Source organism: Pomacea canaliculata, linkage group LG8, assembly GCF_003073045.1.
Source record: "Pomacea canaliculata isolate SZHN2017 linkage group LG8, ASM307304v1, whole genome shotgun sequence".
NCBI lineage: Eukaryota > Metazoa > Mollusca > Gastropoda > Architaenioglossa > Ampullariidae > Pomacea > Pomacea canaliculata.
Genome location: NC_037597.1, coordinates 28085407 through 28111908, shown reverse-complemented (window position 1 = coordinate 28111908; position 26502 = coordinate 28085407). Strand labels below are relative to the sequence as shown.

The window sequence follows — 26502 nt, the reverse complement described above, 5'->3', positions numbered from 1 at the left end:
AATGCATGATTAATAAATGCGTTTTATGTGAAACTGTTGACATTATGTCTACCAATTTAATGTTCTTAATGCTTCTAGCTTTAACATTCGGCATTATACCTCTTGATGACTTTACATCCTTGCAGGGTAAGATACTCACATATTTCATGTCAACTGGTTAAAAACATCTACAGTAGCTAAGCTAAAGCATTCATGTTAAGAGTAGACCTAATTGTTGCTTCAATAATAAGAGGTTTATTACCTTTGTTTACACTTTAAGACCGTTGACTGCAGCAGTTTTACTCTTGACACATCTTCTATTAACTCGTGATATAAAGTTCTGATTGTGCACTGCGTGTTACATAAAAATTATAAGTTGCTTCACCAATTGTATCAATTAGTGGATAATAATGAGGTACTATGTTCCTTTATAATAGACTCCTGTCTCTTGTTTTGCCTTGTTTCTGACCTTGGCTGAAATACAGCCGAACAACAATAAAATACAATTACTGAGGCAGTTATCTTTATTGAATTGAGTGTGCATGAATGTAAGTGCCAAAGTGATTAAAAGCCATGAAATCAATATTTAACATCAATTTTTATTACGCATGTAGATATATATTAAGTAAAGCTCCTCTACTTATATGATGTTTAAGATTTCAACTCTTTTCGGATATTTAGGCTTGCCAAAAAGTCCACTTAACTTTTATACAAATGTACTACATGTATGATGATAATCATTTTCTACATAAACCTAAACTTTTGAATGTGCTTTACTTTTATAACCATGACATTGACACATTAAGTATAATGTCTCTCTTAAAGCAGAAAATAGCATCAACCTGAAGTTGGGAGGGTGGTTTTAACACTATAACATCATGATCAATATTGATTTTGCACAAATGTAAATAAAGGAGATGATACAAAATTAATCAAAATACAAGGACATAAATTATATATATATATATTATGTCAACTCAGTATGTATACATTTTGTGAAGACAATTTAAATTCTTATAGATTTAATTGATTGTAAAGATATTTTAATTTCCATTTTACTAAATATGTTTGCTAATGACTTTTTCTTTTCACAGTAAAGTAGGCAATATGAAAAGGCCTGGTGAAAAGGAAAAAAATCCACCTGGCCATCAAAGCATTGTCTAAATATAGACTTGAACTTCAGAAAAATTTGAATCACATGGGTTTTAATTCTGTAACTCCCCATCTATCCATAATGTGTCATTGATTTCACAGCAGGCTCAGAAGATCTTGTTCTGGTGTTAGGTTCATGTGTGAGTTCTTTTAAACATGGAAAAAAATCATCTTTCTTATTATGAGAATTTAATTGCTCATTTCTTAACATTACATAGCACATAGTCTCCAATATACTATACAGTCTCTATTTCCTCATCAGCAACCTCGCTTAAATCAGTTACAGACTGAGTATTAGCCAAGTTGTAGTTTTCATTTACCATCTTTTCAAATACCATTAGGCAGATCCATATTGATGCAGAGATGGGATATGCCTTTCAATATCTTTACAATCAATTAAAAATTCCTTGTGAAAATTTGTATACATGTATACTTTTTCTTTTGTAGCAGTTTTCGACCTGCTCTTCTTCACTATACACAGGCTAAGAAACTGTAAATCATGAAGTAGTGCAGGTCCTGAAAAAGTAGAGATATACAATGTTATCTCATTTGAAATAATTTAAGAGTTTACTGGTACCGCATTATTAATACACTGTATATGAAAAGAGCATTTAAAAAAACAAAAATAAAGTTGAACTTAAAATAACTGAATGTAGAATCAATACCTTTCACATCATATCATTGTCTACAGGAAAACCCACTATTATTATACATAAGAAAAAAATTGCTTCTGCATACACTCAGTATTTGCTTCAAACTGCTGGTATTTTCTATACATTGTCAATAATGTACTCAAAACAGTGCAAAACTTTTCAGCCTATATACTTACCACCAACATTAGGGAATATTCCCTTTACATTGTCTGAAATGTTGTCATCTGACCTCAAGTCCCACAAGACTCTTCCAAGACCTCCAGACAGACCTGATCAAACCGATTATGATTAAACAAACTTTGTCAACAAATTTAGGTAAAAAATCAAAACAGATCATGGAAGAAAATAGCTAGCTTTCTAACTCTATATATTTTTATCCAGGTATGAAACTAAACTAAACAGTCACTAAACGATTTGCCGTCGTGTGCATATTTATTTCACGGGAATTAGACACATAAATATCAGGGATAGATAGAGGAACATCCAATTTTCTTCGCCACCCATTTCAAGTACACTATCGTCCTGATAACACAGCGCATGACGTGAATGTGTTCAAAACAACATTGTTACAAAAATCAATCAGGATTTAAATGGAATTTAAGGCAGGTTCCTTAGAGTCTTAGTCTGAATTCAGAAGCGATAAACTCACTACAAACTATCCTCTGTAACCACTAAGAAAAACAATGAGCTAGCGAGCGAGAACTTGCTGACAAAAACATTTTGACTCTTAATATAATTACAAATACTACGACACAACGCTGTGTGTGAGTGTAGATTTTTTAATTTATCATTCACATATAAATATATATAAAAACATACTTACTAAGAGGACTTCTTCAACAGCAAAGGATTGAAAGATACTCGCGGATACAAAACAAAGCGACCGGATATTGCCTGTACACCACCTTCTCTTCCACCCCGCGGTCACGCGGTGAGTCAACGCTTTCCCACTGCGCGCGCCTCGTGTTGGCTGTCCATATCTTATAACGTCTATGCCCAGACATCTTATTTCTCCTTCCTTCCTTTCCCACCATTCGCAGCAGAGGCTGACTTGCTCTTTGATCTTGGTCATGCGCGTTGGTCACCAATGAGTCTAGTCATGTCTACTCATGTCTGCTGTAGTCTAGTGTCTACTTGTGCTGAGGACTCACCCAGCAGGAAATGTTACTCAATGCGCGCGCATTCTCTCTCTCACCCACTTTTTCTCTCACACAGATGCACACGAAGGCGCTTCCTCGTTTCTGGACACGCTCGAGCGCACACAGACCCTCGCAAACAGTTTCTTTTCTTTCTTCCCGTCTTCATCCACCACTGACCAGAGGCCGCGGCGCCGCTAACGAGCCTCCATTATTGACACACACCACGTGATCTCGCCGCCCATCAGCAGCCAGCCCGCCTCCCGCCGCCACCCGCCACCCGCCACCCAAACCCCTCCCCACCCGTCCTTAGCGGCCAGCGCCATCTAGCTGACGACCACGACGACACACACCGCCTGTTGGGGAGAGGGAGGAGAGTGAGGGAGGAGAGTGGTACAGGGCAATGTGGGGGTTACCAGAGGGCAAAGGTCGCTGATGTCGTTCGCTTGTTGCAACATGCTAAATGATGTCCGAGAGGATGGCGCGAACTCTTGTAGTTTTTCTAATAGCATAAATGTAAACATCGTGCTGACCTTAGTAAGCAGTGAGTTATCTACATGTGAGAGACAGAGATTTTAAAAGTACAGTTCAAGGTAGTCAAAAATAGTAAAATACGTTGACAGAAGTTGACACAAACTATGTGGAGTACTTACCTTACTCTGTATAAATGTGTAGTGTTTACAAGTTATTTATTTCCTACCAGTGTGTCATTTACAGGTCACCGTGTCACCGTGTCACCAAGTGGACAGGCGGACAGGCGACTGGTTTCAACACTGGTGTCCGATCTGAGAGGCGCGGCGGTTCGATGCCTGTGTAGCGCAGCTCATAAGGGGATCTGAGGTCATAGAGGGATGACCCCGAGACAGGTGAGGTTTCTAATACCCCACAAACCCCACCACCCCACCCCCAAAGAACTAAAAAAATAAATGTTTAGAGCACGAACATTATAGTTCATACGGATAACATCTCACCTTATTTCACAGGAACACCTGATGTTCCCGAGTCATCTTATATCACAGGAATGTGTGATGTGTACAAATCATCTTATTTCACATGCACGTTGCTTTCTTCCTTCCTTGTCTTCCTCTTCTCATGGGGGAAGGGGGGCTTCGTTGGTCTTTAGGTGGATGTTGGCAGGACTGTCTGCGATGCCGATGTCTGCAGGACTGTGGATCACGACATCACCGACAACTCGTTGATAACGGCTCCCCCGACCCTCCACCTCACCCCTGACCCCACCTCACCCTCCAGCTACCGGTGGCTCCGGCGGGTGCCCCGTGACGAGCAAGCTTCATTGGCGACGACCTGGGTGACGACGCCGGCTGATAACAAAGCCCGAGCCGGTGTCCAGCTCAACAAGAGGCTGACGAGTGCTTCACGTGTGAACAGCCCCCAGCCTGGTATCTCCATCCCACCAACCACCCACCCGCGCTCATGCCGACAGTCAGCGGACGGTCACCTCCACGGGTCGGTAACCGTCTGTTTGCTCCGCTCGAGGTTCTTTATGCAGTAACAGCAAAAGGGGTGAGACTGAATCCACCCCGGGTATTTACGACAGACGGGTCGTGTGGATTAGCGGGGTGACTTCTGACCCACGTGCAGTTGTCGTGAAGAGTGATGCGGGTGCGGATACAGGTGTGGGAGAGAGAGAGAGCAGTGGAGCCTTCACTCCGACAACCATGACACCTGCCACTGTTCCTTTATCATTGCGGCTCTGCCTCGCCACCCGTGTCCACTACTGGTACATCCCCACCCCACCCTTAACCTGGGTGTTGAGATTCATCAGCGTCCACAAAGATAAACCTTTAAACTCCTTTAAAGCTTTTACCGGAGTTAAGACCCGAGTTCAGGACAGGGGTGGCAAATGTCATTCGGGGTGGTCCGGCCCAGGCCGCCACAGGCAGGAGTGGAAAGTGAGGACACGAGGGCGCATGGCTTGGTAGCAACATCAGTTTACAGCTGATGACTATTAACATTAACACTCATTAACAAAGTCAAGGCTGAGGCACGAGCAAGGATCGTACCTGGCGGTTAGACACGACACAGGACGATGTTGGAGAATTATGCATGCATGTGACCTCTACCCCAGGTCCATAGATTACCTCCGGGTTTGATGACACGTGCAGCTACTCGACCTGTCAGCTCCTACAATAATGTAAATAATATACTTGTGACTTACAACCCTGTGCGGTTTATTGTGACAAAAGTAGAGATTTGATAGAAACTGAGTGGGTGTGGCTCAAATACAGAGGGACCCCCAACCTGGAGACACCACCACCACCACCACCATGCGGCACCACCACCACCACCACCACCGGTCTCCAGACACGAACTCCCCTGTAAAGGACAGGAGCAGACGACACTAAGACACTGCACCTCAACACACGACGCCCTCGCTCCCCGTTTTTCCCTAAATACGCTGGAGACACCCGAGACACCCAGACACCCGCTTGTTATGAACGCACGTCGCTACCCAGCCTCCCTCCTCGCCACCCCAGTTGTCTGGGTCAGTGGGTTAGTCACGTGGTGCAAGAGGCACCGAGGCAGACGATGGAATCCCACGACTGGCTTTCCTCGCTGCAGTCGCTCTTGTTTGTTCTTCTTTGCTGTGGTTTTTGTTTTGTAGTGTGTGGCCGTCGATGTGTTTGTAGAGGATGGTGTAGACGTAGACGTAGAGCGCCGTCAGCTCGCGGGGACACACCTTCTGGGAATAGAGTTGTGACCACGGCCGTGACGACAGGTGTCAGTACCACTGCGCTAGCGGGAAGCCCGCAAGTCTAAACCGCTTTACCGGATGTTGCTGATGTTGGTGATGACACTGTGATGACACTTTGTTGTTACGCTTCTGGTGGTGATGATGATGGTGATGACATTGTGATGTCACTTTGTTATTTCTAGTGACCACAGAGGGCGCTGTGATGACATTGAGTTAGTTCAGTCAGCAAAGTGAACGGTTGCCCACGTGACTTCAGTTCACGGAGGACAACTGTGACCACACGCTGTGTCTGCTGCTGGTTGTCAAGGCGACAGCAAGGTCCTTCAGACCGGGTAAACAACGCTCATTATTAGTCGAGCCCCGACACCCGCCTCCCTTTCTTTGTCCTGCGGGTCGCCGTCCCGTGGCCTGACGTGGCCCTCACCTCGGGGGTAGGGGAGGGGGATCGAACCCTGATCGTCCAGCCCATCGGGAGGAATGATGAATGCGCGTCCTCCCAACACGAAGGTCACTGACCCCAGGTAAGCACAGACACACGGAGCTTACATTCGGACCCTGCCGCCTGACCTGACCTGCTTTTGATGCTGCAGGCCTGATTCACCTGGTGTGTGGTGGGAGGTGATTCACACCTGTCATCTGTCGTCTGTCATTATCACTCAAAGACGTGCGGCTGTGTCTTCACCTTCATCTTCCTCGCAGCTCACAAAGCTGGGTGGCGGAGGGCCCCGACCTTTCCTCTCCCGGGTGGGTTAATCAGCTGTGACCTTTCCTGTTGTAGGTGGGTGAATCACGTGTCCTTTCACTCACCCCACCCCTCGATAAAGAAGGGCAGATAACTTGTAGATGTGGGTTGTTTTTTTTTTCAGATTCGTTTCTCCGCCATGGTTCAGTGCCACTGGGCGCGTGCGTAACCGTGTCACCAGATGACCTACATTTCACATTATTGTCAAGTCCCACACCTGGGGATGAGACATCTTTACAAAAATGTGAGAACTGCAGATAACCGACATTTAGCGTTTCGAATGTTTTCTAATATTTTAAAATGTTTGCAAAATATTTATTGAATGCTGGGAATGTTTCTCACGTGTTGCATGTAAACTTGACTTGTTGCCCCAGGTCAGCGGTTTGAAAGGTTTACAAAATGTGTCAGTGCTGTCTTCGTCATTCGTCCTCGAAAGGTAAATAAAAGGTTTAAAGTTTATTACGACGATGACATGTGGGTTTTTCTCCAAGATGAAGACCGAGTACAGGTGTGCAGGTTGTCGCTGTCTCCTGGTCCCCGCATCCTCCACCTCCAGTCGCGGCATCAACTGCAAAGTTCACAGTTTTAGTTTGGGAACGAATCTTTACTCCACCCACCCGTTATGGTTCCCCAGAGTCTTCCCAGTCTCTTGAGGCCAAGGATGGAGTGGACCACGTGATCTCACCCCTGCCTGTCACAGGCTCTTCCGTGAGTCACCTCAGGCAGTTGGATCACGTGACCTGACCCTCACCTGGTAAACCGGAGCAACTGTTGCGTAACGCATTCAACAGGTAAGTCACAGACAAGCCCACCTGTGGGATTTCACATTGAAAGGGAAGATAATATGAGACCAAAGCGTGGAGTTATGGCGCTTTATCAGGTTTCGCCTTTTACCGACTGACTTTTGTGCAGGTGCGACTGCGGATGGCTGCACCTTCGCCATAAAACCTCGGCAGGAGAATTGTGAGTGGATGGAGCAGGGCCAAAAACAAAAGAAATCGAAACAAGATCAGGGAAAACCTGGAGAATAATTTGAGGTTAAAAGTTAAGAACTTGTTAAGATTCGCACAACCTGAACAACTTGCTGCGGCAACAGCCGGCACAGGGGTCAAAGGTCAACAGAGTGAATACAGCCGCTTCTTTCATGTCCAGACGTGCACACCACTATTGTTCTCAGATAATTATCGTCGTCTACCTTCAGTCACTTTCTGGAATGTTCGTCACAATAACTTCCCTGTGATGCTGTGAGTCATCGCCTCATCCCTCCAAACAGCAAAGCCGGCGTCCGTCCAAGGAAGGTTCTCGATGGATGGAAGACCTTGTGTGCGAGAGCACAGACAGTTTGGTGCCGGTCACGTGGTGGTCATCTGAAACAAGCCTCCGACGCTGACAATGAAATGGATTGTTTACACACACACATACACGCTCACACGCACTCACGCGCTCACACACGCGCACGCATTCACACGCACACACCTGAAATAAAAACGCAGAAGGAGGATTTGCACTACTGCGCCGTGGGTTTTACAGTCGCCTCCTACAAAGAAAGGCGACAGCGGTTCCTCCCTCACGAGCCGGGGACAATGTCTTCGCCCACAGGTCTCTGGCTCCAGCAGGCCAGCCAAGCGTGACCTCCAGCCAGCCAGCCAGCCAGCCACACAGCTCCTCGTCTGGTCGGGGCTGACCTGTCGATGACCTCATCGACCACATCGCACTCTGTCTGCAGAAGGAGAACTAAACGATAACAGAACTCGGTGAGCCTCGGGCCACCTGCCACAGACCGCCACAGACAGGTAGACTTGGAGACAGACTGACTGTGGTTTACAGGTAAACAGGTAAACAGTAGTTTACACACAGACTAGTGTGGACAGCCTCAGTCTACAAGCTGAGTGCCGCATGAATGTCGCTGTAGACAGTTGTTTACAGTTGTTTACTCTGTCATCGTCGCTCCTCTCCTTGTGTCAGTGGATGTCAGTAGGACGGTGGCACTGCAGTGTGTGACAAACAAACATGACCACAGCCATACTCTCCACGAGATGAAATGTGAAAACAATTACGATTTAACAAAGACGAACTCAATCCTTGTGGATGAAGTAGCGGGTGGGTAAGGTTGGGGTTGGGGTGGCTAGGGCATGTAACAGCAGTCAGCAAGATGTCCGAGAAGGAAAAGGCGGGACTTGAACCAGCCCCTGACTACACATTCTCCTGTCCCCAGGGGACAAAGTGTTTACACCTGTGTCTCTCTAACAGCTTTTGGCAAAGAACGGAAAACAGGATTGAAACATTGGGAGAGGTTACAGTCGGCTGATGACATGCTGGTACCTGTAAACATTTGGCTTGGTGACACGATGACACATTTAGTGGTTTGTAATTAAACTCATGATGATAATGTAATAGTTTGTAATTAAACACACGATGATAATGTAATAGTTTGTAATTAAACACACGATGATAATGTAATAGTTTGTAATTAAACACACGATGGTACATTTAAACATTGTGAGCTGATTAACAGTGTTTAATTACACATACAGAGCTTGACTTATTGAGGAAAAGACTAGATTCACTTCTACGATGAAATTCCTGTCGAAACTTAATGAGATAAAAACCGAAAGTTGATTAACTTTGAAAATAAAAGAGGGATTGGTAATAATCAAAACTGAAAGTTCATTGACTCAAAAAATACCTTTATTATTATTATTATTATTTATATGCTATTTCAACGCTCGATAGAACTGAATTCCATCACTGAAGATCAGTTACACACAGACATGGCCGCAATGAGACTTTGAATGATGCAAGGGAGGGTGATATCATCACATCTTGTTAGCGATTAATTGTTTGATTGTGTGTCAGAGAGAGACTGAGATGTTCCACTCAGATGTTCCACTCAGATGTTCCACTCAGATATTCCCTGTTTTCTCAGTTGTCAGGTGTTTATAGGTGTAACTGTCGCTGTGCCGGTAGTTGCTGCTGATGCCACAAGGCGCCGCCAACTGTCAGCACCTGGACACAGGTGAGCACCACTCAGTGCCAGCGCGCGCCGCTCCTTGGCTACACTAGAGCGAGCCTCGCTCTTCTGGGGGAGGGGGATGTGTGGGAGGGGGGTGTCAGATCTGTTCTCGAAGACATCTCTTGACGCGCATACACACACACACAGACACACACACACACAGACACACACAGTATATAACTATAGTTCTAGAGGTGTGGACATCTGCTGATGTAACCTGTATTGCCTCTGACGTCTGGTACCCGGGGTTTATTTATCCCTGCAGAGCGAGGGAGCAGTCAGACGCCATGTTACTTCCGAGTAAACTCACGGAAAGAAAGGAAGGAAGGAAGAAAGGTGTTAGCGAAGTGTGTGATTGTGTGAAGGGCGCGTGATGTGAACATGACGATGCAGGTCTGCGATGCTCACTGAACTCAGAAACTGCGAGAACAGCTGCAACGTCCTCCAGACACACGACACGTCAGCTGCCACCCGCCTGCAGCCCGCAGCTGTACAGCTGTCCTCATGGCTCACCTCAGTACATACAAACACACAAACAGACACAAACACTGACAGACAAACACAGACACACAGACACAAACACACCGACACACACACACCGACAAGCCAACACAAGAGAAAGTGACGCGGACTGAGATAACTGCCCCCCTGAGTGCCCCGTCACTGAGGTCAAGGACCAGAGGTCAGGCAATGTCCGCTCGTCGTGTCGTCATGTCGTCTTGTCGAGTTCACCAGCTGAGCGAGCAATGCGCCGACAGACGATGGTGCAACGACTGGCGGGTGTTGCTCTCTCACTTCCTGTCTGGCAGTGCGGCTGACGGCGCCCGCCACTTGCTCCAGCAGACGACGACGACGATGACTTGTGCCGCCAGCGTCTGCCATGACGTCACACGGCGCGAGGCAGTGGGCGGGGCGTCCGTCAGCCAATCACAGCGCCGCTCTCAGGCTGACGTTGGGGCCGCGCGAGGCAAGTCTGGACCTGCTCGTGGCAGTTGATCCATTTGTCCACGCGTCTGTCTGTGTGTCTGTGTGTCTGGAGACTAGAGACTGCGGCATCTACTGACGGGTGAGTAGCGCTTTGTTTTCCCTCTCGTCGTGCAGCGTGTCAGTCTCCACAAATTGTTTACTAACATCAGACTAATGGCTGGCAGTGGGGTACCGTTACAAGTTACCGTTACCCACGGTGTCACATTCGCAGACGTGTGTTTTGCCAGGTGTACTAATCACAGGTGTGTCGTAGTTGCTGCCGGACTGTAGTGTGTGTAACTTTCTTGTGCACACAGTTGTGCTTACCTTTCACAAGTTGTGATCATCATTAGGGTTCAGGTTACCGATGACGGGGCTGAAGTGAGGGGTGTGGGGGGTAGGTTGTCGGGCTGCAGGGTGGAGGCTGGGAGAGGGGTATCTTTCTTTCCTTGTGCCTTTGATGTGTGCCACTTGGAGAGAGGATTAGCGCCAACGAAAATGGAAATTGTCGGCCATGTTTTAACGAAGTTGTGACGAGGGGGCCGAGGTGACAGGAGGATCATTTCTCTCGTGTCTGGACTTTTGTTAGTCACGTGCAACGACGACTTTGAACTCAGGGCGATGGAGAGGGACACATGTCACAGGTCTGAACACTGATCACGTGGAACTGTGAACATATGAACACATGTAACGGAGAAGACATGAACAAACGTACTGTCTGTCTCTCTTCCTTTTCCCTCTGTCTCTCTGGCTGTCTCATACCCAAGATAGTCGGGCGGTGTGGAACAACTTGGATAATCACAAGAGCATCTGTTGCTGCCTCCAGTGTGTGGAACACGGTTGTGGTTGTGGTTGTGGTTAGAGTTTAGGGGTTGACACTCGGGGTGAGGGTGAGGTTACAAGCCGTGTCTGTCGTTTTTTTTTTTTTTTGTTTTTTTTTTTTGTTTGTTTGTTTTTTTGATCAAACATGAAAACTGCTCTGAAAGCATTGAGAAGGAAACAGTTAGCCCTCTGTGTGTGTGTGAAAGAGAGAAAGAAACTTATTTTACTTATTTTACTGTCAGGCATAGTCTTCATAAGTATAGTACTGACAAGCATTGACATACAAGTCTTGAAAGGACAGAAATTATTACACTTTGCTACATTAGTTATATGTATATTCATCTCTAGAAAAGAAACGAATGTAAGCTTATCATCTCTCTCTCTCTCTCTCACACACACACACAATATTAATGATGAGGAAGAAATGATGAGACCAAGAGTAAGGGAAGAAAAGGCTGAGCTGTTGACAGCAGGACTAAAGCTTCAAACTATTTGTAGAAGCCAAGTCAGTCCACAAGCCGTGTGTAAGTGTTGTAAGGATGTTTTACAATCATTTAAAGAAATGTTTCTCCTTCAATCCAGTGAATACAGCTCGGAGCTGTGCTTAACGAATAAAACTGTTCAAAGCAATGACCACGGTTATGAAGATGAGATTCAGACAAGTCGAGGGGCTGACAAGCCAGCAAACACCCTGTGGTGAAATAAAATGAAATAATTTGCTTCAGCGGCTGGACTCTTACAAACCGACACATCTCCATAGTTACTGAGGCGATCGTCATGACAACCGACAACAGCTCGTGTCCGCGAGTTTACAGAAACTAAATTGTAGTTAAAATCACTTGTTCGTGTACATGTAGATGTCACCACGGCATGTTAGTAAAAGTATTTCCAGCCTCTAGTCATGGTCAAGTTGTATCGCGGTGGTCGAGTCGGCCTGTGGCCTGAGTACACTGCGGTGTTCACACCTCACTGTGCTCACTGTACTCACTGTACTCACTGTGCTCACTGTGCTCACTGTGCTCACTGTACTCACTGTGCTCACTGTGCTCACTACACTCACTGTACTCACTGTGCTCACTATACTCACTGTACTCACTATACTCACAGTGCTCACTACACTCACTACTCACTACACTCACTGTGCTCACTGTACTCACTGTAGTCACTATACTCACTGTACTCACTATACTCACTACATCGACCACACCTGTTGCTTTATTTGCTCATCTGTCGTTGAGTTTGAGGAGGAAACATCATTTCAGTAATTCTGCTCGCACTGTGTGTGAAAGCTCATCATTTGACGTTTTATTGGCGCCACCTGACGGGACCGGAAGTCCCGTTCAAACATTTCTTTAAAACGATTCTAGTTCCATAAACAAGGGTCACAGTTGTATTGTGCACTGTGTAGAAAACCTTTACATAAACTGTTGATGATGTGTTGACGAACTGTGTGATTGATATGTATTCAGTGATAATGAGAGAGAGAGAGATGGATGAAGTACAAACACGACTGTGTGGATGTGTCGACCTGCCGTCACGCTCTATGGCTGAGAGCGAACTGTCTTTGTTTCCTGGCCGCCATTGTGGTATCTTCACCAAACACAGTCGTGTCCTCGTGTATCCATTCTTTATTTCTTCCCTCGTGTACTCGACCGTTACTCTCCTTCCTTTCGCAGCTGCTGGCTTATCCGCCGTGTCCCTAGCAACCAAGCATTGGTGCCAAGACCTGAGGTTAGTGGCCTCGTCACTGGCCTCCACACTGCAAGTGGGTCAACTGCCCGACCCCGGGTCACTGACTTCTTAATAAACAAGACAAGACATGATAAATCAGTCGCCTGCTGCAATTAGGTTTTTGTCTAGAACGGGGGGTGATGGTGGCGGTGGAAGGGAGGGTCTAGGGCGGTGTACGAGAGTTGGACAAGGGACGAGATAAGACGTGGGAACCTCGTCTTGTGACAGTTCCGTGGTGCCGGTGTCTGTGAGAAATACACAGTCCGCTGCAGGTAAGATGGATGAGAGCAGCGGGCATCAGAAGCAGGTCTTTGGGTGCAGGAGGTTGGTGCCGGACAGTCCTGTGTGTGGGGAGGACACTGCCCGGCCTCGCACTCCTCTGGCACCGCTGCTCCACAGGTGCAAACATGGCGGTGCTCACCTGACTGCACCGTGCCACAGGCTGGGGGCTTGTCTACTCTGTGCGAGAGGAAATTTCAGTAGCTGTCAGCGAGTGTCACGACAAGTGTCACTGTCACTGTCACTGGTCAGTGTGGAGACAGTAGGTACGGGTGGGCGATGCGCCGGTTATTTTGTCTGTTGGACGGTGCGTGGAAACTGTTTGTGGGTTGTCATCGTACAGGAGGAAAATAGGAGGAAAATGTCCGTGTGACATCAGTCAGTAGCAGACGAGTGGTTAGTGGAGTTGCAACTCTACCTGTCAGGTGTTCATTATTTTATGCTTTGTTTTGTTTGAGTTTCCCTGCCCCTCCCTCCCTTTCCTCCGATTGCCGTTATAGATTGCGATTGTGGTTTGTGTGTCACCTGTGTTTGTCTGTCATCGCTGAGCTTTGTGGACTTGAGGACAGGACAGGATGAACATTGTTGCAGTGAACAGTAGCGGAGTGAACCTGGCCAGGCCGAGCTTTCATCGTGAGAGTCAGGCCAAGTCCTACTGTCACAGTTCTCACCTGTGTGTGTCCCACCTCACTCACACCTGGCTAGTGTTTGTAGTCTTACACCCGCCGCTATACAGCAACCGAAGTGAGATGCCCTGGGTTCAGATCTCGTCTCAGGACACTCTTTGTTTGCTAACAGGGCCTGTCAGGGCTTTGTACGGATGCTGTGGTCTCCTCTCCCCTCCCTCTCCATCACAGCGGGAAGTCACGTGTCCTGCCGCTCATCGCCAGGTTGTGACATGGCAGACCTTCTCCTCGAGCTGTAGATATATTGTATAGATATATTTGATTGTACCGTGCAGACTGTTACACCTGTTGAACCCATCGCGTTTGGAGTCACTTCCGGTGACAGCGGAGACCACGTGACGCGGTGTTTGTACAAACAGTCAGCCGCTAGTGTCAACATTATTGACAAACACCAGCAGCTTACCTCAGCCACCTGTACCCAGCGCACGGAGCTTCCGTCAGTGTGTGTGTGTGGAGCACGACACAAGCCACGTGACCACGTCAGTAATTATTGTAAAGCATCCTACAAACATTACACTCTCGTCATGTCTCATTCCATGTCTGTAAAGTCTTGTCATAGAAACCACACAGGATCCGCCGAGGATCCCAGATCCATGTCAACAGAAACTCAGCGCAGACACGACAACGGGAGGAAAGTTGCGCCTGCAGCAGGCGGAGGAATATCTGGGACTTTTTCTCACAAAATGTCGGATACCATGTTAACAGCCCGGTAACACAGACAAGTGACATGAATAGCGGTGTGCTGTGTTTTATTTATATTTATGTTTGTATTTATATTTATACACACTGTACATCACGTTTGGCTTGTTAGTACATACAGTGTTGTATCTTACTGACCCCACTGCACCCCACCCCACCCCACCCCAAGGTGCGGGCCTCACTCACACCCTGTGTGTTGATGTCCAGCTCTGACAGAAGCAGACACAATCTCGTCTTCACTTCAACTGTCAGTCGTCGTCAGTCGTCGTCAGTCGTCGTCGGCCTCATCGCAGGGTCACCTGTCTCGTGCACCTGAGGAAGTGAGAACGGGTGTGAGAGGATATACCGGGTGTTGACTTCACCCCTTCTCCCTCCCCCGCCACAAGGACGAGCCGTTAGAAGCAGCAACTACCTGCAGCAGGGAGGGTAGTGATGGGAGGGCGGGGAGGTAGCTTCCCACGTGGACATTGGTTCCCTCCCTATATCACGTGCCACCCCGGGGAAACGAAAGAGGCGGGGTGGCTTGCTTCGCACTGTCCCATTCGTCAACAGGAAATGGCTGGGAAGGGACCCGGGTAACGGATGGCGTTTCGGGTGGAATGCCGTGGTCACAGCCCTGAGAAGGGGCGGAGCTAGTCCAGTCACATGACGTGATTGGAGGAGGGAAGGGCGTGCCGGAACAGCAGGGACGGGTGGCTTCCCCGACCTCCACAAAGTTAGGAATGATGGGTGCCATGCACTGTCTGTGCCAAGACATTTGTAAGAACGACTACACCTCTTTATTTCTTCTCACAGTGTTTCAGCAGTCCCGTCGTTCATGTGTGACGTCATCACAGTATATAAACAATCAGGTTGTCAAGCAACCAATCAGACACACCCTGAATCCACGACTCCTGTCAAACTCACACACACACACACACAAAATGACATCCATGTATTTTTGTTCATCAGAGAACAACTGGGAAAAGTGTTCGTGGACATTCGGGTAGAAAGGTTAAAGGTCTTTAGGTCACGTGATCTGCAGGATGAGGTGCTACAGACCTCACCCTTCTCGGGGCCACCTTTATGTGAGGGAAGGGGGATTCCTATCTCCTCTCCCCCTCTTTACCCTCTTTATACCCTTCATGGCAGGGGTGGGCAAAACACGGTCTCAAAGACAAAACGTGAAGTGCGCTAGCTAAAATTTTGTTCGTTTTTTCATTATTTTAAACTCAGCGGCAGCTCGGTGAGACGAGTGACAGGAGAAGATGTTGAAACATTAACAACAGGGTATCTTTGGTGACTGATGTTGGGGACACAGCTGTGAGCTTCGTGGCAATTTTCAAAGAGCAGTCCGGGGTACATGCCGGGTATTTCAGAGAACTTCCCGAGGAAGCGAGGGCGAAAAAGTCGCGACAGTTGCTGGAACAGTTGAAGGAGCAAAAAATACTTTCATAACAGCGGGGCAACAACAGTAAGTTTTATTGTGGCATACAATATTGCAATGTATATACAATATATAATATTGCAAAAGAAAAGAAAGGGTTGGTGGACGAGTTCCTCAAGAAGTGCCAGCTTGATGTGGCGGACATCGTGTTTTGTCAGATCCGTGACCTCCACGTGGAGTGTGCGCAGGACAGTCTGCACCTCCACCTGATGTCTGACAGGGAGGCCGGGTGTTGAAGGATTGTTTCACTGCCAAAGACAGTTCCACTTCTGTAAATGTCTCAGTGGGGACATGTTTCCTGACTGAAGCCAGTGTTCCACACGGATGTTGGTGATGTTTGTGTGACGTGTGTGTGCGACCAAGTGTGACTTTCCTCAGCTACCGAGGGTGGAGCATTGGCCGCAGTGTGGCGATTGTCACGTGGTCAGATTGACAGACTCGTGAGTCCAGTCACACAGCTTCACGTTTCACATTAAGTTCACTTAGTGAACACCAATCAATCAGTTGTTCATGCCATTGTCACTGGGTTTGTGTGTAGTCACGCGTGTGGTCCCCGTATCTAACCGGCCCGCCACATACTTTACAATTTCGAGGCCTACCCACAAACAGAAAACCTCGTCCACCCGTATCTGTGGAGTCATTTACCCCACTCTCGACACTGGGTCAACTGGGAGGTAAAGGTAAAGGTCTTCCTCTAACCTTTTCAGGTCGTTGAGGGGAGGAGGCTGAAGCTCGGATGGCATTCCTCTTACCACTCGGCTCTCCGTTCCGCAGGAAAAAAAAATAAAAGCAGACAAAGAGAAGAGGGGGGAAGGGTGTTGAGGATAGAGTGAGGGAGAGAAAGTTGCTCTCATTATGTTGTCTTGGAGACTGCACCTTCGTTATGTACTGATGACACTGTACAAACACGAGGATGTCACTGTACTGATGACACTGTGTTGTTATGTACTGATGACACTGTATACACACTAGGATGTCACTGTACTGATGACACTGTACAAACACTAGGATGTCACTATACTCATGACACTGTGTTGTGTACAAAGTACAAAGTCCACGGCAACATAAAAGTCGTTTCACCTCACCGCTAGGTGGCGTTCATTACAACAAGATGTAGCATGAACAGTGAAGTGAACTGTGTGTTGTGAATGTTCACAGCGAGGCTGACTTCCGCTTCTCGCCATTCACTAGTTTCGAAGACTTTTGACTAAATTCTCAACGACGGGCGGGAGGTTGGTACAGGGGATTCCCCCAACTACTTGTTTGTGAATATGATCTGTCTACTCCTATAGGTGTAGTCATCTGTAGCTTTTGTTCACTACTCTTGAATTGATTATTATTATTAATATGATTATTATTTTCTGTTTTGCTTTCTGTAAGCACTGAGGTCCTCGTCCCCAAGTCTCGGCCCTTGCCACCATCACCTGTGACACTCGTACAGAGGCTTAGTCAGTCCGTTAGTCAGCAGTCAAGTCAGTCAAGACTGGCATTTATTATTATAATTATTGTTATTATTAAAATGTCCTACACCCGAGTCAGGTCTGTTTTCCCGTTACTTCTTCTCGGAAAAGCTGACAAGTAGTTGGGGGAGAAGCAGGTCGGAAAGAGTGACAGCTGATAACACCTGCAGTGCCGCTGTCCTGTCCACACATTGTGATTGACTATTTTCTGTCTGTACCGGTATTCACATCAACCAGCTGTAACTGCCTGCCATCAGCCATTGTGTGGCTCGCGTGACGAGTCGTCGTCGTCAGGCCCACTGGTGATGGCGGGAGCGAGGAAGTATCTACCCACAATGCACTGCGGTGAAAATGACTATCAAGTACAAACCAACTTGAGCGACGAGCTTTGTCCGGTGAGACTATGACATGTGTGGGCAGTTGAAAGGTGGATATTGCTACACCTCCAAGGCCTCCAGGTGGCGCGCAGCTTGTGCAATCACCTGGCCACGCGCCAACCCGGGTGGCTGTGTTCAGGGTGTCCCCGCGTGGTTAAGCTGAACTAAAGCTGAGACTGTTTTCCTTTCGATTTGTTTTCGAACCGAGGTAAGGGTGGGGGTTGAGGCTGGTCTGGAGGGGAGGGGGAGGTTGTTTGTTCATTCAGCAGGTGTCACAGGAGCTCTGTCTGCAGGATGATGTCAGCCGACAGAAGAAGGATTTCTGAAGAAAAAGAAAACAAGGAACAACTGGGCATCTCTCGTCACGGGTGGAAACATGTAGGTGGACAAGTGGGTAGGTAGGGTGTGGCGGTTTCCAGAAAACACAAAGCTGCTAGACGAGGTGAGCGACTGTTTGCTCATCCGTGTAGATAAAGTTCGACCTTGTGTGGCAGCCAGTGCACGAGTACTGGTGAGTGTGTGTGAGTGAGTGAGTGTGTGTGAGTGCGTGACAGAGTGTGTGTGAGTGTGTGAGTGAGTGTGTGAGTGAGTGTGTGAGTGAGTGTGAGTGTGGACAGACGGGTGTGTACCCGAGCTTGCTGCCTGCGCCTCGCGGACAGACGATCAGTCAAATGAATCGGTTGATGATGAAGCGACGACCCCAGCGATAGAACAATGAGATGTAGGCTCGGGTAGGCTTCACCAGGTGCCAGTGAGACTTGCCGTGAGCTGACTCGCCAACACACTGACTGTTTTTCTAGCCAGTAACATTTCTCAAAGTTGAAATTACTTAAAAATTATCCGAGGTGAAGAATGCTGCAGAAAAATGTTGGTTGTGTTGGTGATGATGTCCTCTCGACAGCATACTGCAACTTGACCCCCACTGTACCTTTCTCCTCTCCTGCCTTGCATCCGCGCGTGTGTGTGTGTCTGTGTTTGTCTCTGTGTGTCTATATGTGTGTGTACGTGTGTCTCTGTGTGTCTATATGTGTGTGTACGTGGTTGTCTCTGCGTGTCTATATGTGTGTGTACGTGTTTGTCTCTGTGTGTCTGTGTATGCGTGTCTATATGTGTGTCTATGTATGTGTGTCTGTGTATGTGCTACGTAGTTCGTTATCTGTGTCTTTCTTTGTTCGTAGTAGCAACAATGGTGTTGATGGGGTAACGGTGACGGCAACATTGAGAGAGGGAAAGCTTGCGAGCGATAAGCGTTATCTCTATCGGACTTGTCGTCAACACGGTCATCTACCTGCACCACGAGTACAAGCCACTCACTGCCCAGCGAGCATAACTCGTGTGAGTGTATTTTTATTGTGACGAGGCTTATTAATTTGAGGCTAATCTCCGAAAACCCTGGGACACATGACTTCCTGCTCCTACCCGTACCCTGACAGGACCTCCGAGGGCAGGCCGCCAACTACCCCGGACTAGTGAGTGCGTCAAGTGCTGGGCACAACGGACTTTCCCGCTGAGGCCGTAAATAGACTCCGTGTTGCCCCTCAGCAAGCAATTGCGTAGTGTCGGGTAAGTAGGTCTGTATATAAGGTGTAGATACACTGTAGGCCACCATACGTCACCACTTGGCGAGCGAAGCTCAGTGCAGCAGCTTGTGACAGTCCCACTGTCTCCACAGGCTCCACTACAGTGAAGGGGACAGTGTGACACAGGCTCTCGGCAAACCTCGTGTCAGTGAGTGTGACAGTGTGACACCTCGTGTCAGTGAGTGTGACAGTGTGACACACTGTGTCAAATAATTATTCGATCGCGCCGACGGTTGGCAGCAAGTGTGTGGGAGCAGAACACACGGACTGTAGTGGTGGTCGTGGTGGTGGTCGCTGGTGGTGTTATCGTGAGTGCTGGCGGTGAGTGGCGGTGACATCGGCTCCTCGCCAGGGCGGACGTCACCATGCAACGTGAGTGTTCAATGTTTGTCTGACAGCTGGTCGTAGTTACACAACAACAAATATTTTCAGTTTCCACACTTGTTGTAGGAAATAGAAAGTAGAGGAGAAACTCAGTTGCTCTTCGCTCACCCAGTGAGTACAACATCAGGTGTCGGCCTTTATTTTGTGTGCGGTGTCGACACTGTTGATATCATACCTTGATAATATTTATGTTGTACCATACGATGGTAATATGATTGCAGCAATAATACACTCAGTTTATTAGTTAAATATCTGAGTGAGTAGGCGCCGTGAGATCGCACACTGTGAACCTCTGGTGTTCATTTAAGTTTCTGTTTCCATGTTTTCATGGCGGTCGCAGGTCTCGGTGGTGTTAGTCCTGTTGGTGTTGAGGTGCCAGCCATACATTGTACAGTGTAGTTTGTTGTCTTACATTGTACACACAAAGCCGTTATCTGACTATTATTGTCACTAACATCTCTAGGGACAGTTAGCCTTCACTCTACTCACTGCGCTGTGACTGTCGGGTGGAATGTAGTCTTGAGACTGACAGGTAATGACAGGGTGAGTGGGTGGACTGTTGTTGTTGCCTGCGTTACTAGTGGTGAGTTCATCTGTGCACACACACACACACTCACTCACACTCACTCACACACACTCACACACACACACACTCACACACACACACACACACTCACAAGCGCACAAAACATGGATTTTAGTGGCTTTCTAACCCGAGGACTTGGGCTCAGGTAGACAAGGACAGTGATGTCATGTCGTCAGGTCAGGTGATCACCGACCTCAAGGTGTCAGTTGGAGGTTGTCCAGGCGTCCCGCCCTCTGTAGTTCGTATCAGCCATTATGTTGGCATCAACTGTTTGCATTGTCAATCTTTCCACACATTGGAGGTGGTCATACTGAAAATAATGGTAATAATAATGTTTACATTTTCTTTCCTTCCTCCGTACGCGATCCCTCCTTCAGATGTCAACCTTCCCTCAGTGCCAGGTATTTAATTTACTTCTTAAATACTGATGACAGTTCCCTCTCTCCATGTTGACAGTTAACTTTATACACATTGACTGCCTGACATTTTTGCTGTTCTCACATTAGCAGTAACTGTTTTCCTTTTCTTTTACTGCTCTTTGCCGTTATCTGTGAAGTTGTTGCTGTTTGATGTTGATCGTCATCAGCTGAGCATTGTCTTTCAAGCTGTGTGTTTGATATGGAGGCCAGTTATATTTGATGTTGTTGCTGCTTGATATTAGACAATATTTATTTGTGTTTTCTTTCTGTGGTCGCTGAATGTTTATAATCGTGTTTGTTGTCTGCATGTTGCCATAGCGACGTCCTCTCACTGTCCGGCGGTTGACAGTAACGGTTACCCGTTGTCTCGTTGCAGCGATGAACCAAAACGTGGAGGACATCTTGGCCGCCAACCTTCCCAACATCCTTTTCCAAGGCAGGTCGGACGACATAGAGGACCAGCGTCTACAGGCAGCCGCCCAGACCGCCATCAGCACCGGCACCACCACCCCCATGCTGAAGGCCGAGCTGCGATGTCGCATCATGAAACGGCGCCACGAGGAGGGCCTGCCAGACCTGCCGCCAGACAGCCAGGACAGCAGGCAGTACGAGGTCAGTGAGTGCGAGGATGGATGGCTGGACTGGAGGGGTAGACAATAAGTAGAGTGGAAGGTGAGTGGTTGGAGGGGGATGGAGTTTGACGAGGGTGAGTGTAGAATAAGTAGGAGGGCGGGGGAATAGGTCAGTGGGTGAGTGTGTGTGGGTGAGACTGCAGATGTCTCTCCTGCTCCCCACAGGTGTCCGACAGAAGATAATGAGAGCCATTGGTCTCGGTTGTCTATTTACGATCCCACCTTTTATTTTTGGTGTTTTTCTGTGAGCAGCTGTCGCCGGCTGAGGTGGAGAAGAAAGAGCGCCGACGAGAGCAGAACAGACGAGCTGCACAGAAATGTCGACAGCGAAAAAAGTCACAACACAGTCAGGCTGAGCAGGTAAATGTGTGTGGAGGGAGAGTGGGAGAAGGGATGACGAGTCAACAAATGGTTTCAAGATTATCAAGTGTACTGAGTGCTACCCTGGGTACCTGCCTTGTGATACAAGATTATCAGTGTACCTCCCGTGTGTCTCTGACTGTCATGACACTCACCTGTGTACTGTGTACCTCCTGTATACCACAGATTGTCACACCACTCACCTGTGTACTGTGTACCTCCTGTATACCACAGATTGTCACACCACTCACCTGTGTACTGACTGTGTACTTAAGGTTGTCACGTCACTCACCTGTGTACTGTGTACCTCAGGTTGTCACGTCACTCAACTGTGTACCTCAGGTTGTCACGTCACTCACCTGTGTACTGACTGTGTACCACAGGTTGTCACACCACTCACCTGTGTACTGTGTACCTCCTGTATACCACAGCTTGTCACACTACTCACCTGTCTACTGACTGTGTAACTCAGCTTGTCACACCACTCACCTGTGTACTGACTGTATACCTCCGGTTGTCACGTCACTCACCTGTGTACTGTGTACCTCAGGTTGTCACGCCACTCACCTGTGTACTGACTGTATACCTCCGGTTGTCACGTCACTCACCTGTGTACTGTGTACCTCAGGTTGTCACGCCACTCACCTGTGTACTGACTGTGTACCTCTGACTGTCACACCACTCACCTGTGTACTGTGTACCTCCTGTATACCACAGGCTGTCACACTACTCACCTGTCTACTGACTGTGTACCTCAGCTTGTCACACCACTCACCTGTGTACTGACTGTTTCAGGGTTACCTGAACGCCAAGAAGCGTCACGACCAGCTGGTGTCGGAGTGTGACTCGCTGCGTCGCTTTGTCAACACGCTGCAAAGCTTGTTGGTCAGCCACCTGGCGGTCTGCACCCTCCGTCTTCCTTCCCAGGAGAACCTGGCTCCTCCTCCCAGCGACCCTGACCACAACGAGGGACAGCACCGCTTCCCTGAGTCGCCAGACGGACAGGACTCCACCGTCCTCACCTCTTTGCTGGACGTCAACAAACTCGTCGACGGTCTGACTGGCGGTTGCAGCTCGCTGCCCCTCAACTGCTTCATGGCCGGCGACGGGACTGAGAAGCCGCCAGACCTACCCGTCAGTCCCACCAATGACATCAGTCGTTTAGTGGCTGCAGGCTGCCCGAGGCCCGAGGTGACAAGTACTCAGGTAGAAGCTGGTGTCACGTGGATTGGGGACCATCACGACCAGCCACCAGCAGCCATATTGGATGAAGACACGACACTGAACTCGGTGGACGTCGCTGCTGCTCTGCAGATGCTCGATTCCAAAGACTTCGCATTCCTTGCCCAAGAGCTTTGCTCTTCGAACGACTGCCAGTCCAGAACTTTCCCGGAGTTGGAGCAGAGCATCCCGGAGACGACCCCATCTGTCATCCCGCCCTCACAGCCCCCCACCTCTGTCCCCCAGCCGATACCCCGCTCACAGTGTGACTTCCCCCATCTCACACCAGCCTCCACGGAGATGCTCGACCTGCCTGGGTACCCATGGGGAACCGCCAAATTCCAGCAGCGGCGACAGAGATGTCTATCGGAAATGCGTGGTTTGACCTCGGGTGGATCAGCGTCCTTCGCTCCTCGCCATCACCATGACGACGCCACCAAGGCCGGCACTACCCAGGTCAGCCGCCGCCTGCAACACAAAAGTCTGCGCCATGTCGCTACCTCAGTGTCCCTCACCTCACCAGACTCCCCGGGGACACGCAGGGAGGTGCCGAGTCCCGCCTACCCTCTTCCCTCGGTCAGTCCGCATGAGGGCTTGTACCAGGAATGGCAAAGTGCAGAGGTCAACCAGGTTCAGTCCCCCGACTGCCACACTCACTCCCCCGACTGCGAGATGTCTGAAGACGACGACTATCGCTTCTCTTCGGCGGACAGTGAGTGGTTCAACTCTCTAGGGAACCCACCCGTATAAAGAACTGGTTTGACTCCCACACAGAAGCTAAATCCGGGGGATAGCGAAGACTCCGAAAGACCAGGAGGAACATCTCTGGTTCTGTAAACACCAACGTGAGTGAAAGACAACATCAGAGGATGCGAGGGTGGGATCGGTGTTCAGTTGCTGTGGTTAGTTTATTGTCGCAACACCTGCCTCGAGAGAGACAGGATGTCTTGACCTGGAGCATGAAGCAGTTTTAGGGATCATCGGGTACATGTATATCGGGGTACATGAGTATCATTCCAGTCTTTCTTCTTGTTTACTCAGGACCCTCAGATCGCTCAGTTTCTTTAAGTTTTTTTATGTTTTAACATTGATATTCATTTTGTATGCCACGTTTATTTTGCATGCCAAATATGTGTATCGTCTGTTAAGAAATATGGAACTGAATATTTCTGTCCAGACTTGCATTTGCAAAATTATTTGTTTTTATGCAAATTGCAAAATTCGTTTTATGTCAGAAAAGTTATTTTGAACCATTTCCTCCCTCCTTCTCTCTCTCAGGGAATGTGAGATAAAGTTTGCTTTCTTGCACATGAAGGTGGTGTTGGGTGTGGTGGTGGTGAGGGGGTGATAGATGATAGATGAGGTCCTTAGACTAGACGATGAGCATGTGAAGAAACCCACCCTGGTTAGTCGTGCCCACTGCACCCTGAAGTTTTCAGTCCTTCGCCCTCCCGTGTGCCCCCCTCAGTCAGTCTGCAACTTGCAGCAACAGTCATCATCGCCAGTGCTTACTACTAATACCTGTCAGTGCTTACTACTGATACCTGTAAGTGCTTACTACTAATACCTGTAAGTGCTTACTACTAATACCTGTCAGTGCTTACTACTAATACCTGTAAGTGCTTACTACTAATACCTGTAAGTGCTTACTACTAATACCTGTAAGTGCTTACTACTAATACCTGTAAGTGCTTACTACTAATACCTGTAAGTGCTTACTACTAATACCTGTAAGTGCTTACTACTAATACCTGTAAGTGCTTACTACTAATATGTAAGTGCTTACTACTTATACTGCTCTTGCCTATAATTGAGTGTTAGCGCCGTGGATCTTGCTACCTGGAGGTTTTAGCAGCTCCCTCCTGTTCCGGTTGTGAAGCGGTTTGCCGCTGGATGCAGGAGTGAGTGGCTCAACCGACAGTTTAGGTTGCGAAGTGATTCCCAGCCTATTCTTAACTGCAACTAGTCAAACGAAACTCGTGTACCTCCTCCTCCTCACCTCACTGAACCTATCCCCCGCTCAGAACAATGCTAACCCTGGGGAGACCCTCCACACCTGCTGCTGCCTCCTCCGTGTGATGTCACTGTCGCGTGCTGACAAGTCGACCTCGACTTCACTTTGCTCGTCACATCAGCAGACTTTGTTTTTCTTTTAGTCTGTCAATGCCACTAACCTTTCACTGCTTTTGCCCTCGCGTGTCTCCGGCACTTTCCGTCAGTGTTGTGAGAAACAACCATGGGCTGTTCTTTCTTTGACGGCTGTGGAGGCCACGTCACCCCCACCCCACTACCACCACCACCACCACACCACCACCACCACCACCACCACCACCACCACCACCAACCCCTCACCTTGTCGCATGTTTCAACAAAACTGTCGACAACAAAGCAAGAAGCAGCACGAACTGACTGACGGCGATGACAAGTTTGTTGAGACTTTGTGAGGTCACAGCCTGGTGACCTGTGGGTGAGGCGACAGTGTGTTGCTGTGCAGATGACTGGCTTAGTCAGCATCGTGGAGGAACGAACTGAATGTTGAATCAAAACTTGTGACTGAAATTGTCGCAGCTGATTATGATTTGTTTTCTTTTTCTTTGTTTTTTTCCTACCCTCCCGTTTCAGAGTTTATCTTTTTCGTAGATTTGTTCTTTCTTTGTTGAATATGTATTTCAAATTAATGTTTTGGATTTTCGTTTGATGATCTGTCATGACACACAGTGTCTTCATGGAGAAAGACTCAGCGATATATTTTTGTAACACTTTCCAGTGATGACAGATGATATCTGTTACTGTGGTGGAAACACTGACATGTACATTCTCTTGTCGGGTCGCAGCAATGTAAAACCATTTTATTTGGTATAGTTTGTTATGCTTTTTTCACTCTGGCACATTTTCCATGAAAGAAAATGTCGATCAAAATAAAATGTTTCAAAGAAAGATTTGTCAACGTTTTATACTTCAAAGATGGAGCTGTTTCCTTCTCTTCCAGTTAGGAAAAAAAACAAAAAACAAAAAACAAAGCTGATGCTGCTGTCCTCGCTTTACTGAGGATGGCGAGCTGGGAGGTCGGCTCGGTTCATTGCTACCCTGGGTGGTCCCGTGGGTGGTCTGTTGTGAGGGTATCAAGCGGATGGTACCCACCCCACACACTGGACAGCCCTCAACTGTGGGTCTGCACCCTTCAGTTGTTATGTCTTTCTACTGACCACCTCTCTCTCAACCACGGGGTCAATGTCCGGCGATAAAGAGACGACCTCCGCTGCATATTTAGTTTTCTCTCTCCTTAAGTTGCAAAAACAACAAATAAGATTCTTTAGTTGAAAGTTTAGTGCCACTAAAAAAAAACTAAAAACGGTTTTGAGGCGTAGTAACAATAAAATTAAAAGTTATCAACATGCTCTCTTTCCCTTCCCACACCACTTCGGCTTTGTGGACTTGTTTATTTTATTTGTTTGTTCTGCTTTTTTAAATAACAAAGTCGTG

General features: G+C 47.9%; 1 protein-coding gene and 1 long non-coding RNA gene across 3 annotated transcripts; one reads left to right on the top strand and one right to left on the bottom strand.

The window, feature by feature from the left end:
• Positions 1–506: 506 nt before the first annotated feature.
• Positions 507–2930, bottom strand: LOC112571333. The gene is made up of 3 exons (XR_003100797.1): positions 2608–2930; positions 1961–2053; positions 507–1647 (listed from the first exon to the last, which is right to left on the bottom strand). It is a non-coding gene; the product is annotated as an uncharacterized LOC112571333 (long non-coding RNA).
• Positions 2931–10319: 7389 nt separating this feature from the next.
• LOC112570858 lies at positions 10320–25956 on the top strand. 2 transcript variants are annotated; one of them, XM_025249530.1, is made up of 4 exons: positions 10320–10457; positions 21183–21418; positions 21691–21798; positions 22594–25956. In XM_025249530.1, exons 2-4 carry the CDS (start codon positions 21185–21187, stop codon positions 23767–23769), a joined length of 1518 nt encoding a protein of 505 aa, XP_025105315.1. In that variant the 5' UTR covers positions 10320–10457; positions 21183–21184; the 3' UTR covers positions 23770–25956. The 2 variants fall into 2 exon arrangements, with proteins under 2 accessions (XP_025105315.1, XP_025105314.1); XM_025249529.1 differs by lacking the exon at positions 10320–10457 and adding an exon at positions 19273–19789.
• Positions 25957–26502: the final 546 nt, after the last annotated feature.